This window comes from Paramacrobiotus metropolitanus, unplaced genomic scaffold (genome assembly GCF_019649055.1).
Source record: "Paramacrobiotus metropolitanus isolate TYO unplaced genomic scaffold, Prichtersi_v1.0 Parri_scaffold0000251, whole genome shotgun sequence".
NCBI classification, from domain to species: domain Eukaryota; kingdom Metazoa; phylum Tardigrada; class Eutardigrada; order Parachela; family Macrobiotidae; genus Paramacrobiotus; species Paramacrobiotus metropolitanus.
In genome coordinates this window covers 64513-83553 of record NW_026570471.1, presented here as the reverse complement: position 1 = coordinate 83553, position 19041 = coordinate 64513, and the positions used below count along the sequence as shown (strand labels likewise).

Below are 19041 nucleotides of genomic sequence, written 5' to 3'. Positions count from 1 at the left end.
AGTGCAAACAGTTCTCCACAATACTATTGTCGGGGTCACTATCAACAGACCAATCCAGTGCCTACGAGAAATAAACTGATTAAACCAGCGCAGCGCTGAGTTTGTAATGGATAGGCGGACATTTTCCACGTGCAGCAAACAGTTGTTGATGCGCAGATCTTTCAGGATAAAGTCGTAGCAACGATCGGCCAGGCGGGGCAAGTCGTACTTGTCGGCGCACTGCATCGTGGGGAAAACGTCATTGACAGTCACATCCACAGCGTCGGTGTAGATGTATCTGTCGTGCAATAACTACGTTTAATTCAAAACCAATGGTGACAAAAAACTGTAATTAAAAACAGAGCAACATTTGTAATGTGAGCAGGACTTACAGATATTGTAGGGGTCAACGCACTCGAGCATCCTCGCAAAGGCTGCGGGTACGACATCAGGAATATCGATAGCAGCAGCGCACTTTGACTTCGCGGGTGAACTCCCGTAAAACGTGGTGTAAAACCTTTCGCTGCAGCTGCTTAACATGTACCTGCAACATCCACAAATCACTTGGAAGCTTCGTGTTACGAAAAATATAAGCTCCAGAAGGGTTGTTGGCGCTATAAGCTATTACAATTCGCAGTCAGTAGTCAACTTAGTACTAGTACTCACTTGTGTGCTCGAAAGACTTTCGCTTTTCCGAAATGTCGACCTACTTCGAATTTCACATCCCACAGATCTTCACTCTCTAACATGCGTTTCATCCGCTGCGCGAGCCCATCAGCTGCATCTCGCCGTTGGTGACTGGAGACTACAGTGGATGAAGACGATTTTCTAGACATAACTCCAACGCATTGGCAGGCAGGCACAGTTTGGATCCGATAGAACCCTCACAAAATTTTACTGATAGTAATCCCTGGCAGATAATATTACGTTTGGATGCTATATAAACTGCAGGAATAGCAAAAGTGTAAAGCAAAACTTCAAAACAAAAAAGTAGCATAGTTTTTGAGCCGTGGTACTTGCTGTAGGCAGAGCTTGCGTTCGGAGTTCGGACCGCCACTTGTGCCACATCAAAATCGTCTTGCGTGCAATCGCCTCCGTAACGGCGGTCCCGCGTTAGCGCACTTTAATTGTGGAAACGTGAGACTTCTCTCGGCGTGTAGAACTAAAACATCGATTTCAGAAAGGATGCTGGTTTCTTTTTAACTGAATTTGACACGTAGACATAAACATATACAGCCCTGCTCAGCCAAGTTGGGGCACTTTCGTTAAACAATTATAAAATAATTGTATACACTGTTTCGTTTTTGAATCTGGTGTAACTTTTTACTGCGAAATTCAAAGTTTTAAAACCGGTACCCCTTGGTGTGGCAGTAGGGAGCCGAGCAATGGTTAAGGGGGTGGGATAGCGGTCATGTTTTAGAATGCTCATACCGGCCCCTCTGAAGGATATACCAACGGATATTTTTACGTGGGCTTTTCTGGAAACTCTTAAGCAAACCGAAGCCTGTCCGTTATGGGCCGTCAGCAAAAAAATCTAGCGCTATCAGTACTCGGGTTGATCGCGAAACAATGTGCACTTCCCATAAGCTTGCGTGTTAAGACCTACCTGATGAAGAATGCGGTTGCCTAGCGGTAGCGCACAGACCAAAATAATTTCAAGTTGATATTTTCTATGAATAAAACATGGACCACTTGAAACGATTTTGACAATTGAACAGACATAAACTATCCAGGCAGAGAAATCCAGTGGCCGGGTGAACAGAATAAAAAATTAGCAAAGCGGTTGGAAAAATTACGTATACTTGCTCTTACAGTGACTCGAAGTGGAGTGTTTCAGGCATATTGTATGTGTGGAGGACTTTTTATTGACGCTCAAGGCTTCGCAAATACGATTTCGCCGAAAATAATTACCCGTCGCATCCCGTGGCTGCACCGGAAGCGTGCGAGGGAGGTCCGATTAAAAGGTGCTTGCAGTCACTCTGCAAAGGTCACCCAGGCTTGGCCAAAAAATATGCTGATGTATGGTATCTTTCGCAAGAGCATTGAATGACCAACAGCTCAGAGCTATTGCTTTTGGGCAACAACGTTACTGGAATTTGTAAACAAATTTCAAACAGTACCACTGCTACCACGCTGAGTGGGTCGAGCAGCTTTTTTCCACTGGTCTACCCTAATTTTGACCTCACTATTACTCGGAAAGCGGTCTCAGCGTAGAACTTCCAAATGAAAAACATGTCGAATACACACGGCAACTAAGAAAAAATTAACAAGGAAGTATTTTATGACGGCTGACCTGTGCTAATTTTTTGAAGAAACAGCCCCATCTTGGCTGAGCAGGGCTGTAGATTTACTGTGCTGATTCGCTTTTATCGTAATATAGCTACTGCTTCGTCTCGGCGATATGCCCGCTCAATTAATGAAATATTAGCCTATGCTGGTTTACCTACATATACTTCTGTTCTTTACTGCTGATTATGGCCCCCCTTTGTGATGTGCAGGTCGGCTTGCCCTTTTTGCGGCGCCAAAATGTTACCTTGTTGTCAGTTATGTAGCACTTTGTTTGATTGTTTTCGTTAAATTGTGAACTACATGTATTGACGGTCTTGAATTGTACCAACCACAAGACAAAGGCTGAGACACTTTTATTTCTTACGCACATTCAATTTTTTTATTGTTGGTCGGATTGCAATCCGACCTACACTTCGCCTCCTCACTTTGCCGTTCCATTCGTTAACATCAACGCACACATTTCCGTACTATACATAAGTAGCATACTCGACCGGCCGGTTTAGTCATGCCATGTAACCTTTCTCTGCCTAAATCACGTAACATATTTATGCACCGTTTTACCAGCTTTCCAGTGCCATCTACCGTCGCATACGCGATGCTATTACCGGGTTTTTCTTTTAGCGCTGCAAGGAAACTCTCGCGTCGATGCATTCTCGCATTAACTTCCGCCTGGTCTCAGCTAACCTCTATTCAGTTACAGGTGTAGTCTTCAGCGAACAGTATCGCGCCGGGTACAAGTGTGAATGAGTAGCCGTTGTAAACAATTTTTCGTTTGTTGAATATTTTGGAGCTTGATTGCAAATGCCTTGAAGCATTTGCTCTGGAATACGGTGGTGTAGGAAAACGTTTCTCTTGTAACATTCAGTGTGAAACTTTTTGAGAAAATTCTGGAAACCGATAATGCGAAAATTCACGTGTACATTTAGCTTATGAAACCACGACGTCACCGATCGAAATAAATACACCATCGAATTTTCTTCCTCACGAATTCCCTAACTTGGAAATTAATGACGTACCAAACTAGACGCTGGCTGAGCGGTAGCGCACTTCTGTTAAAAGTGCTGACAAAGTTGTGCCAACGATATCTGTACTGTACATAAGTTTTAAATTAATGAAATAATGTAATAGGGATGTACTACTAATCAGTCAGCAGTCGTACTCTCGTGGACGGAAGCATGGAAGAAAAGGACAGACGCTAGATGGGCACGGTTAAAGGACGGCACTGTCTTCCTTCATGTGCACGAAAAGTTCGCCCCAGGTTTTATTTCGCTTGTACACCAGTCAGAAAATAGAATTTTCTATTCATCATCGGTACATCCGGCTATTTGGTGAAGACAAAATTTTTTGACGCTCTACACCCTACAGTAAGTATGCAATATTATCCACATAGCTCAAGTTGACACACACTCAAAGTTAACTGCAAGCGATCATAGCATCAGTTTTGCACATCATCGCCAAAGGTCACGAAATTCGGCCTGACATCTTTCTGCGCAACTGTCTTGTACTTTAATGTGCAATCACAATTTTTTTAGGAAAAGATGTGGACTAACCAGATCGGCTCAACTTCCGGTCCGCACATACCAAGTTACTAACATGCAACGAGCAGCATTCGGATATATAGATATTATAGCGTATGTGACTAATGATGTACAAGTGTTGTATGAGTAATCTGTGTGAGTGTAAAGTGTAAACTTTGTGAGTGTAATCTTAAATCAAAAAAACCTCTCCCATTTCATTTAGCCTTCCTAAAACACTCATTGTTTCTTCGCCTATAACATGGCAGTCTGTTACTGTATACGAAAATTAATTCTTACGACTTCTTACGAACGAACGACCGATCGATCGACATTAAACTTCTGCCAAAACCTGTTGTTCTTGCGTTCCTGTATTTTCCCTTTATTCCTACACCATCATAACTTGATTACAGTTAGGTCAAGTTAGGCGACTGGGCCGCCGGAAAGGCAATCCAGTACGTAGCGTTATAGTCTACGTTATAATATACAGTATTAGTACGCGCGTTTCTTGAATTCTTCTGGCATACAATGACAAAGCAATTCCCATCATGATCGCTATAAAACAGAATCAGAATTTGAAAAAAAACCCCTTACAATGACACTAAGCTAAACAGTACGGCAACAACCCAACGGACAATTGCCTACATCGAGTGTTTTTCGTCGGTAATGGATGGCGTTGGAACTAACAAATATGTAGCTTTTATTCATATGACTTTGCAATGTGCAGTGTGCACACCAAACAATCCATTATCAGCCCTTCAGGCGCGCGGCTAATTGAACAGCGACACCTAATGAAAATCGCATTCCGCACAGCAGCGGCTAATCTAAATAAGAGGGAATGATCATGATTCATGGTATACTGCGCCTTTATCGGAAATGATTACATATGTAAATGCAATTCGAATTCACATGTCATCTTTTTACTTTTCTGCAAAAACGACAAAGTAAACACTTATTGCGCATTTGTAACCGCGGGAATGGAACGATAAAATTCGCATATTATTATTACATCAAGAGCAGACAACCCGGTTAACGGGACTTCAACGTCTAGTCGCTGCAAAAGTAACAGAACCACAGAACAACATTAAGACAGATCCACCATTCTGAGAGCAAATTTGAAAAAACCGACACAACATCAGACAAGATTAGCAGCATCCAGTGTACGCTTCCTCTGAGGGCCTCCCTGTGCGTTCCCCCCGTTGATGTCAGCTCTCGCCTTTTTCCACGTTCTCACTTGAATACCGCTTACAGTTATATCACGGAGCCGCAGTTTTAGTTCATAGTCAGACGCATCGATAGCATGCCGCTGGTCAACGTCCGGCTTTATGTACGTTCCGGGTTTACAACGCCCCCAAGGTCCCAAGGATGTATTCCACCAAATGATCGGTTGCCCAGCGGTCAGGATGTCCGAGGCCCGAATAAACTGGTCCGCTTCGGCCTTGACAATCTTGTCAGTAAAGTGCAGCGACAGCCCGACGACGGCTGATCCACGTGTTCCTAATAATTGAGCAGGATACCAGTGCAGTCCGTCCTCCACGAATATCTCCTCCTTGTGCTTTAACTCCATGCTGCCTACAAGGATCAACGGGAATTGCCGCGGTTGCGTGGGGAATAAACCAGACGGCACAGGACGTTGCTCCGTGGCGTGCTTGTGAAGATAAATCTCCATTAACGTTGCTGATTTCAGCAAACCGCTCTGTATCAAACGGAAATCTTTTACCTGCTCAAGTTGCATCGTCAAATCATATATACTAACGACAACAAAAAGCAACTCACTGCTGGCAGTATTTAACTATTAATTGTGTTATAACTTACACTGTTCTGGCTGTTCTGGCTGCTGCCGTGGTGGTCGTCCGCACCGCCGAGCGTTTTTTAGAACCAAGTATTTGTTACAGCGTTTTTTAGGTTCAGATGCCATTTTATTTCAGTTTAAATCGTTTCAAAAAACGGCCAAAAGGTGTTTCAAACTCAAACGTGTTTCAATCTGAAGTCTCGAGTTTAACTTACGCCAGCGGGACCGTCTGCCAGTTGCTTGTCCGTCATCAGCGGGAATCGTATCAGGTGAAGAACTTGTCCCAGCACCTTCCGCCGATTGGCCGGTGATGCCTCCAGCTTACTGCGGGCGCAGGCCGCCAACGCCCAACTGTAATTTAATTAACAATAAGATTATAAACATTTCAATCATGGTTTGATCGGCTTCCTGCTTACTTGTTCACCGCCGTGTAGATGACGTCTTCCTCTGCGAAAAACGTGTCGCGCTCCACAATTCTTCGCAATGTGCTGTGTTTAATTTCAGCAAAGTCTTCAGATCCCAAGACCTCTTGACAGTACACATCCACAAAATGTAGACAATTCTCCACGATATGTGCGGTAGGTGTGCCCCACGAAAGAGCCTAGAATAACGACAGCAATAACTTCAGCGAAGCATTACGGCTAAGCGATGCAACTGGTTTGGTAAGGTCATACCTTTTCCAGATGATGCAGACAATTTTCTGCCCTGAGATCAGCGAGGATGTAGTCGAAACAGTGATCCGCCAAGCGTGGTAGGTCGTACTTGTCAGCGCACACCATCGTAGGATAAACATTATCTTCATCCAGTAAATCCACCTTGTCCGTATAGATATACCTTCAAAAGCATAGATATTAGCAGGAGGCACTAGGCATAGAACACTCGTCTGCGAATTAGCAAACCATTTCAGCTAGAGCGAAACCTCAACGCACTTGAGCATGATCTCGAAAGCGTCTTCAGGAACATCAGGAATATCGATGGTCGTGTCACACTTCTCGGGTAGACTCCCGTAAAACATAGTGTAGAACACATCGCTGCTGCTGCTTAGCACATACCTGCAATATTAACACATGCAGCTTCTTGCGCATACGGAAAATATATTCAAATTTCCACAGCAGTGATGTGGATGACGGACTAGAACAGCTGCCAGAGGAACCATGCATGATTTTATTCTCACTTGTGTACTCGAAAGATCTTCGTTGGTCCGAAGTCCCGTCCTACTTCAAATTGTACATCAGACAGATCTCCACTTTCCAGCATGCGTTTCATCCGATCCGCGATCCCATCAAGTGCGCCTCTCGGTGGCGGACTATGCGCCCCATTTGATGAAGACGAATTTTCCGACATGCCAAGTTTCCCGCGCATTATGAGCTTGATAATAGCCCCCACTCACAAAAAAAGTTGAATTTGCCAATTGCAGATACTTTTCTCGACAAGAAAATCAATGCTTTGATAGTCTGATGTACTGTAAACTGTTCAGTAATCATAATAAAATCAATCGCAAAATTCGCAAAGAACTCTGACAGGGCTTACGGTAGCCACTGTTTTCATTGAGGCTCACTACTGTAGGCCTGTACCCTGTAGCGAAAGTAATAAAAGCAAAACATGCAACGGAAATGCAACACTTTTTCTTTCAGACCGCCACCTGTGGGCGACAAAACTCCATCGTCAGCTTTTATTGTATCCGTCAGTCCGTCACCGGTGCGGCGGTGACCGAAAGCCGGGTTGGTGAGTGCGTATGTTCCTTTCAAGGAGACATGCGTACGGGATATTTGCTCAGATAAGGAATACCCTAGGAAGACTTGGATAAAATCTAGTATCCTTCCGTTTTCATGCGAAAATTGGTGTATGATTGTGTTATTTGCTTTACGTTTTGAACACGTACTTGTTATTGCCCTTTGAATTTTCTGGTGTTTCTACGGCAGTATCTTTGTATTTGGTCGAGCAAGCTTACGTACAGACTACAGAGTACCCGTGTTACTTAAACGTTTATATTTATATTGTATCCTGAATGTATTCCTGTTTAAACGATTTTTGCGCTTACAATTAGCGTAGGAGTACTCTACCCTAGGATTTTGTATTTTCAATCCTGCAGCGCCAAAGCTTAATCATCAGGGTGGATTAGTCTGTAATTGTGTGACTTATGAGGCTGTTAATTGCGCCATTTGTCCGGATTCCTATGCCAGCGGCAATTCCAGCGCTCCATTTCAGCCCGAAATGTACGATCCTGTTCCGGTAAATCTACCAATACATATATTTCTACGACGTGATCAAATGATTTAGTAATAGTAGTATTTAGTGGATTAGTACAGTAGTATTTTCAACCACTGACTAGTGCCCGTTGAATAGTGTCCCAAAATCGATCGTTCAGTGAAGCAATCACATGGTCAGCAAAAGGCCGTGCGACGCTTGTTCTGAAGTAATCTTTTGATTTGCAAGGAAGCTGCTCTCGATTAGTGTAGAAGAAGAAGTTTCTATTCTGTATCTCTACAGTACTGCTTTATGCCGCTTGTGTAATTGTAGTGATTAATTAACAATCAGCATAACACTAAATTTGCAGTTTTTGCGTTATGCGGGAGCTGCAGCCGTCCTAGTTGATACCGAAGCCGCAAACCGATTGAGGTTGCTGCAGCGAAGTGCTTCACAATATTGTGTTGCATTTGGCAAACGATTTTTCTGGAAAAAATAATGCAGAAAAATATCAGCGCATCGAGTTATACAACATCCCGGAGCCAAGCCAAAAAGTAACACTACCACCTGCCTGATTAGACGATTGGCTGTCAATTTTAAAGGAACCGAACTAAGATAGCAATCTCCTTTGGAGATGTGTTTATACTCTTATTTAGTTGTGTTTGGCTTCGTAACTTTCGAGTTTGGGCTATGAGTCACAAGGTACCTGCAAAGAAATCTGAAGAATTAATCTGTTTCCAAGCACTCACATCTACAGTTCCTTATCGACGCGTCCCTAGATGTATTATTTCTGTGATCTTTGTACACCGGCATGGAAGAACGTGTGTCCATATATACAGCACGGATCAGCTGAGTACAGATAGCAGACTTGGTGTGAGTACCTTTAAACATCAGTCTGAACTCGTGCATTTTTTGTTAAGCTAAGTTTACGCCGTAATTTGCAAAATGCTGCGTACTTTCGCGGTCATACTCTTCGTTTCCTGTGGTCACCATCACGGTGTTTTCGCCAACCCTGTAAACAACACCTGCATTGAGTAAGTGATTTTTTGTTACGTTCGACCAGGGTCATTACACCGTTTGTTGTGCATTTGTAAATACAAGGGATATTCTCTTTTATCCCAACGAGTGTACGGTATAGTAGTACGAATATGAGCGACGTCGGTAGCCGTATTAAAGCATGGCTATTAACAGCCGAGTGCACTGAGTTGCAAAATATGGCAACTTACGTCTGGAATGTTCTTTGTTCATTTATTGCATTATTTCTAAACATTTCGTCAAAGAAACGTTCTTGTCAGGAAGCGCCTTGCTAACGTGGTTATGACTTTATGTATCAATGAGTTTCTATTGAGTACTGACCGTAACTCTCTGTTGTGGTTAATTCCAGGCCCAATCCCCCAAATCGAAACTTCAAGTTCTATATCAGTACGTACACTTCTATATCTATACAAAAATATTTATTATGTACTCGCACATCGCTTTTAAAAGCACAATATTCTCGAGAAAAATTTCGAACGGTAAATGCGCTTTTGGTGTAGATATAGCTTATTGTACTCTGTAAGTGATGTTGCATAATATTATTACCTTCAAGTGCACCGTAATTTCATCTTGGCATACCCATGCGAGTGCATTTTATATTGGTGCTAATAAGTTTCGCCCTTTTTATCATTACCTTTTATAAAGTACGAATATGTAACATGAATATAAACCGGTAAGCGGTGTGTTTAAATTATTACCAATTATTCCTACTACTGTAGGCTTCTGTGCCTGTGTTGTGTTGTATATTAATATAGTAAGTAGGTACGGTATTTTACACCCTACAATGTTGTAGGGTGTAAAGTACAGTACTTACTTTATCAAAGGAACAAGATCTTTACTAGGGAAGTGCACCGCTTTGCTTATAGTATAGTACTGAATCATTATCACGCACTACCATAACTAAATAATTACATAAAAATTTATTCAATAGGTGACGTTGATTAAGATCCGTTTTACGGAAATTATATTTCTATAATTATTTCCATTTTATTCTGAAGAATTATTAGGACGTGAACAACGTGACAAAAATCCTATATTCGTGAACAAAGGTGACCTTCGATTCGTTTCGCTCGAGCATAGCTACAAAAAGATCTCTGAGTCATCGAGACCGTAAAAGCCATAACATAATGAAAAAGTGAAAGCGAATTATACTCGTGAATTTTTACAGATGAACGAGAACCCTGTAGTGGTCGGGGCACGTGCGTCGATGGACAGTGCACATCATGCCGAACGTGGGAAGTGAGTTCGCAAATATTGAGCAGTAATATAAAGTATGGTAATTTTCGCGGCGTTCGATTGTGTTCTACTCGTATTATTCGCTACAGATAACTTATAATTATTTAGTTGCGTATAGCTAGCCATTAGTGAGTATGCTGCAGTTAATATATTGGCTTTAATTTGATTCCTTCGATCATTTGTTATTTCGCTATTGCTAAATAAGTAAATTATATCGGTTTTTCGCTATATATGAATACAGGGTACTCGTGGAATGTTCAGCAAAAAACGTATTGTCATCAAAACTTCTGGCAAATACTGCGAATGCGACAACGTAAGCTGTCCAGCTATCAACGGGGAAGTGTGTGAGTACAGTACCGCATGCTGCGGGTATAGCACCATCAGTAATACAACAGTCCGTGGCAGTCCATTAGCACGTACAGTATCGTATTTTCTCATTTATTGTGCTAAAAACTTACATCCTCGTTGTTAATATTACAGTATCATACGATTTAAACATTTTATGTGTAGTACAACACCGTCAACTGGTTATTATTGTAATTAATATCACTTTATTCAAATTTTTATGCAAGCCATAATAATAAGTTACACAACTCTGTTTGTACTTGCATTGACGCCTTTTATTTTTCTTGTGCATAATGCAGGGGAATTATTCGTGATTTTCATAAGACGAAGCCAAAAAGATTTGTAGTACTAAGTTGTGAACAGTTTTATTATTGCTGCTACATAATTTCTGTACCTCGCCCTTGTTTAGGTGACGGACACGGGCACTGTGATTGTGGTCGGTGTGTTTGTGATCCCGGCTACACCTTTAGCGACTGCTCAGAAAAGAAAGCCACAGTGGAAAGATTCCTACAGTTGTTTTCAAACAACAACGCAAACCAGAATCAAACAAGTGCCTAGAGTGGACTTGAAAGTTGTAACGCATATCTCGATGGAAAGATTACACTAAAAGATTACACTAAACCTTGGTGCAAGACCTGGCAAAAATATTATATTGTGATGCCTTAAAATTCGAGATTATCATCGCATGGAAGCGCTTTCCACTATAAGTCACTTATCGTCAGTGTTAATTGTTTATCACTGTTATGTAGATGTCACTTGAATTGTTCAAACGGATTGTAAAAATTGTGCGGATAAAAATTGTGTGTTGATTGTGTCATTCGATTATGAAAATTGTATTGCTGGTTTTACTGTTCATACGATTTTTTGTCAATCCCATCGGATAAGACTGTTCAAAATTAATCGCCATAATTTGACTGCTACTTCATTTACAATCTTGGTACAAAAGTTAAGATAGTTATAATAAGCGGCAGTGAAACGAAATAAATAGTGCGTCGGGGTCTGGTTTACCGATGAGATTTCCGGCACACATCAGGATATCTACGAGTTTATGCGATTTCAACATCGGTTTTGTGCACGATAGCCAAAGGTCATGAAATCGACACGTTTGCGCAATAAATCTGGCAGTGCTTCGACGGACATTCCCTGCAAGCGGTCACCTAATCGGTGCGGCGAAAAATGTTTCTGAATTGCGTCTTCTCCTCCTGAATGCCAGATCGCACCAGCTGCTAACCGTTTTTTTGGCATCTCATACGTTACTTCATGCCGGCTTAATTAACCCTTTGCGAAACAGAATTAGGTGTGAGCGCGTCCGAATAGCGGCAGCGCGGTTGACTTGTTAAGCCTCAATTAGCTGGCTTCCGCCATTTCCAGAACAACAACAGTTAGCGCCGGTCCTGATAGGCGTCGACAATGATCGCCCATGTCGACAACGATCACCTCACTTAGCTGAAATCCAGAGCTGTCCGACCCGGACCACCTAAAGTATGCGAACTCAGTCGGAAATGGAATAGCGGCCTGATTTCGACATGTTTATACAGATTAATGTCCAGTTTTCTAAGGCAACCGTTTTGCAACACAACCCGGCCACCTTTCTCCTGAAGACGGCTAGAGTATGCGACAGTAAGCACGGTGCGTTTCGCTGAAGGCGAACATTCACCAGACTAAAAGCCAATTGCGCACTGGGTATGAGCGAAAATCGTCGAACAAGAAACAGTGCATCACGCCGCATCAGGCGTCAGATGTTTCGGTGAAGCAGCGATTCTGGTTAGCCGGCGCTGGTTTGCAAAAGAACGGACCCAAGTTGGAAGGTTTGCCTGATCGCCCGCGCCGTTCGTTCATCTGTTCGGATCTATCTGCGAATAAGAAATTCCCCATCAATCAGCTGCGCCAAAAAGTACTACTTATCTGCCATTGCTCATTAACGACTGCTTGCTGTTAGTGCCTAGCAACTTAACAGATTCCAGTCGCACATTCCTATGGCTTTCGCTGTCACCAACGAGATACGATAGAGGTTATGGCAGATCTCAGCAATTTTAAAAGCTTTTGGTTTTCCGAATGAAGATTAAGAAGAAGTCGCCTTATTGTCCATTGTAAATGCGATGTAATTTAAACAGCAACCTATGCATAGCAGTCGGGTGCAAACGAGAATATCGATGTAGCGATGCGTCGATACCTACAATAATGCACACTGCACCTGTGGAATTCTCAAGCATTGTCGCTTCAAGTAAAATTTGCAGTTATCATTCGCTGGGTGCTTAAAGGTTAACGAGGCTCCCTTAATTAAACTATTTCCTATCGTTCCAAAGGTCACTTGTTTCTGTATTTAATGGTCTGCGTATGGTAATCCACAGATTTCCATATTTTGCAATACTTGCGTTCATAATTGTCGAAGTCATACTTTTGTGCGTATTATAAACCATAACTCCTTTGATTATAAGATACGCAGAGACGGAATGCTTGGTTAATTACATACTTTATTGATCAAACAAAAACACAACAGGTTATAACAAAAATGCCTCTTCAATACTTATGTCTTCAGTATATGTCCAGAAAGGTTCCCGTAACATTTAATATAAGAATTGCGAAGTGTCTCCTGAAATGTCACTACAGACTAACAATTCCATCTTCGAGGCAAACCGTACTTCTGTAAAAGATCATTGACTCGGTCAGTTAGTTCAGATCGGCCGCATCCAGAGAACGTTTTAGCGTGACAACTCCCGGTGTGTTCCTTTCGCCGCCCTCCACCTGCGCTCTTTTCCACGCTCTTACTATTTCGTCCTTAATAATAATATCCTCAATCTGTGCGACCTCGTAAGGCCCATCATTCGCTGGATAAATGTAAAGTATTAGTAGAGTAACCGCGACAGTCTAGCGATCAAATCCACGACTCAGACAAGATTTGCCGCATCCAGTGAACGCTTCCGCTGAGAACCTCCACTCCCGTTGCAGGCGGCTTTCGCCTTTTTCCACGCTTCCACTTGACTATTGCTTAACGTTATTTCACCGAGCAGCACCGTATGTTCTTTGCCTGCCGAACCGATCTCATGCCAATGATGCCATTGATCAACATCCGGCTGTACGTACGTTGCCTCTTTACGACGCCCCCATAAGCCCGTCGCCGACCACAGGATTGATTGCCCACTCGTTAGGATGTCCGATGCCCGAATAAGCCTCTCCGGTTCGGTCCTGACGATCTTATCCGAGTGGAGAGACAACCCGATAACAGCTGATCCATGCATCCCTAATACTTCAGCAGGGTACCAGTGCAATGCCTCCTCCACAAATATTTCCTCTTTATGCTTGAATTGCATGTCAGCCACACGGATCAACGGGGGCTGTCGTGGCTGCGCGGAGAAAAGCCCAGGTGGCACAGGGTGTTGCACTGTGGCGTGCTTGTGAAGGTACAGAGGGTTATTCAGCCAAGTGTGGTCACTTTTTGGAAAATTTCTGCTTAGCCGCTGCAGGCTCATTTTACTTTTTTTAAAAATTTTATCAAATAGCCACAACATTCAATCACATTTTGAATTCAACCGAGCCAAGATTTCGTTATCCTGTAGCCCAGGAAAAAATTCAGTTTATCCCACCATGTTGGCAACAGTTGACCAGTTCAGCTATAGGAAATGGATTCCCTTTACTCAAAATTAATTTAAAATTTGGGTTTTCGCCATAATCGACTGGAAACCTGTCATGGGTTTCGAACAAACCTTTTTCAGAAGGAATTACCAGTTTTTTCGATCAGGAAGCAACATCCTTGTTTTCTCAGCAGTGCTCCCGGGAGCACATCTCTGGTTCTGGATGACTTCTTCCTCTCTGCCAGGCTTAATCCGTGGAGCGTCTTTTTCGACCAATGAACATTGTAAATTGTGAAGGAAGACCTGCGTTACAACTTTAGTTTGTGGAGGAACGAAAAGGATAGCCATAGCTCCGTGAGTAACAATTCGCACATTGAGCATGGCTCTTGCAGTGTGTCTTCCTGTTTTCGCGTTTTTCCAGCCGTCCTACCGCAAGAACGCGCAAGAATATGGAATCGTTTTTGCTATAAAAAATATTCGGATCGTCGTTTTTCACAATTAAAACCATCCAGATTTGAAAAGCAGACGATCCTTTTAAAGCCAGATCATCGAAAGCCAAATTTTGCCTGGTCAAAGGTTTAGAGTCGGAGTCTTTAGGTCAGTAGCCAATATTGCGGGCTGTTTAAACCCGATTGTCACAAAACTTGCAAAAAGCATCAAAACTAATTTGCCATAATAAAACAATTATTAGAATCTGACTCTGCGCAACGGCTGAATTATAGGAATTTTTTTAATGCGCTGACCACACTTGGCTGAATAACCCTCTGTAGATGTCTTTTAACTCTGGCAACGTCAGCAAGCCACTCTATGTGTACAAACAGAAACCTGTTATTATCTGTCATTAAAATCAGTTTGTTATATTTGTTATCTATCCATTGCCTGGTGGTAATTCCTAGATGGGTAACTTTTATCTCATAAAATTAAACTAAAAACGAATAAAATTTTTGAAGTTAGCGAAACAGTTATCCAGAAGCCTGGTAAATCCTAAGGTTTTGAGGTCCACCTTAGGGTAAAAAGCCTGCATTAACGGACTTCGGCTACTGTAGTGGAATAATAGTAATAGTAACAACAATGACGCTGCATCATCAGACATACTACAGGAACTATATACAACGACTAATCATTTGATTAAGCAAATTTTTGCATCGCTGTGTTTGAAAATATGGCAAAACCGGCATTAGCCATGGGCATGTTTTCTGTTTCGAATCCCATTTCATTTCGTTTTTATTCATTTTAGAAAATCGCTCAAGAGTGAAGAGTATGTATAGTCTGTGCTTCATATCTCAACCCAAGGCTAAGCGCGACCACTCAGTCTGAATTCGACTCACGCCAACGGGACCGTCTGCTAGCTGCTTGTCTGTCATCAGCGGGAATCGTATCTGGTGAAGAACCGGGCCTAACACCTGACGCCGGTTAGTCCGTGAAAACTTCAAATTACGAATGTCGCAGGTCTCCATAGCCCATCTGCAAAAATTCCACATTTGCAGATTTAATTTTTTAATAAATGCAAATTTAATATTTTAATAATCTTGTGAACAAGCTGACATAAAAGCATTAAACATTAACTGTCAAGTAAAAACGTCACATCTTTTTAACACTGCCGAACAAACGTAACTAATTAGGTACTTGGACAGCATCCCTGACATTTCCACAACACAGATTAATGTACCGGACACCAGGTTGTGACCACATACACGGTATTTTCTGCATTATTCGACATTTAAAATTCATTAATTGTTTTTTATTAATCTGGTGAACAAGCTGACTGGAAAGTTACTGTTAGCTGGAGAAGTCAGCAGAATACCGTCATTCGGATAAATCTATATTGTGATTACCTATGTCGGAATGCAAAAAAACGTCGACGAACATGTAGCGAAAATTCTTGCGCCAACGTTTTCTCTAAAATCAGGTTTGCAATGATCCATTTTGATTCGTATTGTACTGTATCTACTCAACGTCTTAACGTAATCTGTTCATTCTGTTCTGTTGCAGTCTATACAGCGAAAGGAATTTCGTTCTTGAACAGTGCTTACCTATTCACCGCTGTGTATATAAGATTTTCTTCCGCAAAAAGCGTGTTGCGTTTTACAATTCTTTCCAGTGTGCTGTGTTCGATTTCAGCAAAATCTTCCGACTCCAAGATTTCTTCACAGTGTACATCCACGAAGTGCAGACAACTTTCTACGATATGTGCGGTAGGTGCACCCCACATAAGGGCCTAGAAAAACCATGGTAAAATTATAATTCTACGTTAAGCACTTCGGCGACGAAAGTGGTTTGGTAATGCACACCCTTTCCAGATGGTACAGACAGGTGCCAGCTCTGAGCTCAGTGAGGACATAGTGGACGCATTGATCCCCCAAACGTGGTAGGTCGTATTTGTCAGCGCACACCATCGTCGGGTAAACATTATCCTCATCTACATCCACCTTATCCGTGTAGACGTACCTGTAAAATGCGCCCTAAAAACTGACAGCTTGAGCCTGGAGCCAATCTGCCCGTGTCAACTAGCAAATCATTACAAACAGATTTCATTCTCAACGCACTTGAGCATGATTTCGAAGGCATCTTCAGGAACATCTGGAATATCGATGGCAGTGTCACACTTCTCGGGCAGGCTCCCGTAAAACATGGTATAGAACACATCACTGCTGCTACTTAGCACATACCTGCAATGCTAAGTCTTGCAATGTTTTCTCTTACGGAAAAAATACCCAAAGTTCCATAACACTTAACAGTATGAGGGAATATGGAGCGTCATTAACGACTGCAAGAATGTATTCTCACTTGTGTGCTCGAAAGATCTTCGTTGTTCCGAACTCTCGGCCTACTATAAACTGCACATCGGACAGGTCTCCACTTTCTAGCATGCACTTCATCCGATCCGCGATCCCATCAAGTGCGCCTCGCCGTGGCATACTTGAGGCCCCAGTTCCATTTGATACAGAAGAATCGTCTGCCATATCGAGATCAGCGCACAGTACGGGCTTGGCTATAGCCCACAATCCCAAAAAGCTGAATTTGCTAAATGTACATAATTTCTCTACAGGAAAATTAAAGCTAGATGATCTGTGAACTGTTCACACAAAATGACAATACAAATCAATCAAAAAAATATGAAAATGAAAATTTGCAAAGAATTTTGACTCAGCAAGACAGAAATGAAAAGTGAAATGGAGCACGCGTTTCGACAAGTATCCATTCAGACCGCCGCCTGTGGGCGACACAAGTCGCTTATCGACTTTCCTGCGTGTCATCGATTGTCTGACGGTTAGGTGATCTGCTTCCAGGGAAGCCAGAATGATTTGCGTCCTCAAGGGAACAGGCGTACGAGGTTTGCTCGGATAGGAATAATCAACGAAGTGGCTATTTTACCCCAGTGTTTGTGGCAAAATAGCTTTTGGCTATTTTGCCCCAGTATGTGGGGCAAAATAGCCTTTTGCTATTTTGCCCCACACTGCGTTTAAATAGCCTTCAGCTATTTTGCCCCAGTATGGGGGGCCAAATAGCCTTCTGCTATTATGCCACAGTACGCGTTGCATAGCGTTTTTATATTGTGCCGCTGTATGGGCGCTAAAATGTCTCGTAGCTAGTTTGCCGCAGGATGGGTTACGTTCGTTTAGCACGTTGTCGCTTATTTGAGTGCTTTGTTGGGGAGTGGGAGGCAGTAGGAGAAATGGTACATTATCATTCGGGCAGCAACAACTAAAATATGGGTGATTCGGCACCATGGCGATGTTTGGACTTAACAAAGACTGTCCAACTAAGCAATTCCCGAACTCTTTACAATTTAAGGCTAAACTGTGGCGTGCTCCCATACCCAGCCTTTCTTTTCTCTGGGTGGGGAATAGGGCCTATTGGGTTACCTGAGTTGACCGATGAGTCTGGTAACAATACCCAGTCCGGTGGATGCATCCGGACAATTCGCGTCCCGCCGTCAGTTTTGGCCGTAGCCCGTAGGGACCGGTTATTGCCGGGTTGATTGGGTTACCCTACCGGGTTTTTCCGGTTGTTGGTGCAGGGAATTCATCCTGAACGCGATATTTGGGTTCGTGGTCGATCCTTCCAGGTAGGCCCGGTAAAGTACAATTTTTCGAGATTCCGTCCGGGCAAAACCGGAAATTCTTTCTTCAGTCAGCTACTTGGGTAACGGAATCGGGTTCGTGAAGGATAAGTCCCACTCTCGAGTTGCTTGGCCGGGTTAGGCCCAAGCTGTAGTAGCAGAACGTGGATAAGCGAAGTGAGTCAGGAAGTCATTCGTGTTCCCGGGATTTCTATCCAAGCAAATCGTATCTTCCTGATTGGATAGCGGAGTAGATAGATCAGGTCAATAGGTTGACAAACAAATCAGTTCGTTAGGTTCATCCGGGTTTATCCAGGTAAGCTCGGTCACTAAGCGTTGCGGGCCGATTTGCTCAAAATCTGGATTTTCGCCCGTACAGAAACTGTCAATTCGTGTCACGTCGCCTAAGTAGGTAATAGGTACCGGTGGTTCTCACGCTGCTAAGGGTTGATTCGGGTAACTTCGTGATGGTCGATTTGGTTAGCTCCGAATAATCCTTTCGAGCGCTTTAAACCGGTCTGCTGGATCTACTTTTCATTGGTTCGTCCGGAGTAAAACTCACGAGTTTGCCTTCCGGTCGTTTAATTATAAAGCTAGCTCAGGTTTGTAGTGGACAAGTCGGGTCTGAGGGCTATTCGGCCTGGTTGCTTCGGTGAAGTACGGCTAGCTAAATTATCAAGGTTAGTTGACTGAGTAACTGTAACTCTACTTGTAATTCCTCCGGTAGCAAGACGCCGTTGAGCGGTCTGCTTAGCTAAATTTCTGGTGTTCTATCCGGGCGGAAACCGTTCATTTTGTCTCCCGGCATTTATTGAGTTACTGGGACAGTGTTACCGTCGGATAAGTTGGGTCCGGAGAATGAAATGTCCGGGTTAATCCCGGTTCAACCGGGCTTCTCCGGTTGAGTCCGGTCAGCTGGGTTTCCTGCTGCGAGTGAGTCGACTGGCAGCTGGTCTTTCCTTGAATTATTTGGTCGTGTCGTCAGATAAATGGCAGCGGTCTGTGACATCCAGTGAGTCTGGTTATGGG

At 42.9% G+C, this 19041-nt stretch overlaps 3 protein-coding genes across 4 annotated transcripts; 1 reads left to right on the top strand and 2 right to left on the bottom strand.

The window, feature by feature from the left end:
* Positions 1-4681: 4681 nt before the first annotated feature.
* Positions 4682-7069, bottom strand: LOC129601565 (BTB/POZ domain-containing protein 6-like). Its single transcript, XM_055500399.1, has 6 exons — positions 6749-7069; positions 6504-6626; positions 6249-6408; positions 5991-6175; positions 5790-5925; positions 4682-5478 (listed from the first exon to the last, which is right to left on the bottom strand). Exons 1-6 carry the CDS (start codon positions 6934-6936, stop codon positions 4918-4920), a joined length of 1353 nt encoding a protein of 450 aa, XP_055356374.1. The 5' UTR covers positions 6937-7069; the 3' UTR covers positions 4682-4917.
* A 1548-nt stretch (positions 7070-8617) lies between these two features.
* LOC129601558 (integrin beta-1-like) lies at positions 8618-11335 on the top strand. 2 transcript variants are annotated; one of them, XM_055500392.1, is made up of 5 exons: positions 8618-8795; positions 9146-9183; positions 9965-10035; positions 10274-10345; positions 10787-11335. In XM_055500392.1, the coding sequence occupies exons 1-5, from the start codon at positions 8707-8709 to the stop codon at positions 10982-10984; spliced, it is 468 nt and encodes a 155-aa protein (XP_055356367.1). In that variant the 5' UTR covers positions 8618-8706; the 3' UTR covers positions 10985-11335. The 2 variants fall into 2 exon arrangements, with proteins under 2 accessions (XP_055356367.1, XP_055356368.1); XM_055500393.1 differs by having other exon boundaries at positions 8623-8795; positions 10274-10376; positions 10787-11327.
* A 3203-nt stretch (positions 11336-14538) lies between these two features.
* LOC129601561 (BTB/POZ domain-containing protein 3-like) lies at positions 14539-17088 on the bottom strand. Its single transcript, XM_055500396.1, has 6 exons — positions 16737-17088; positions 16496-16618; positions 16241-16397; positions 15983-16167; positions 15278-15413; positions 14539-14754 (listed from the first exon to the last, which is right to left on the bottom strand). The coding sequence occupies exons 1-6, from the start codon at positions 16910-16912 to the stop codon at positions 14680-14682; spliced, it is 852 nt and encodes a 283-aa protein (XP_055356371.1). The 5' UTR covers positions 16913-17088; the 3' UTR covers positions 14539-14679.
* Between the last annotated feature and the right edge of the window lie 1953 nt (positions 17089-19041).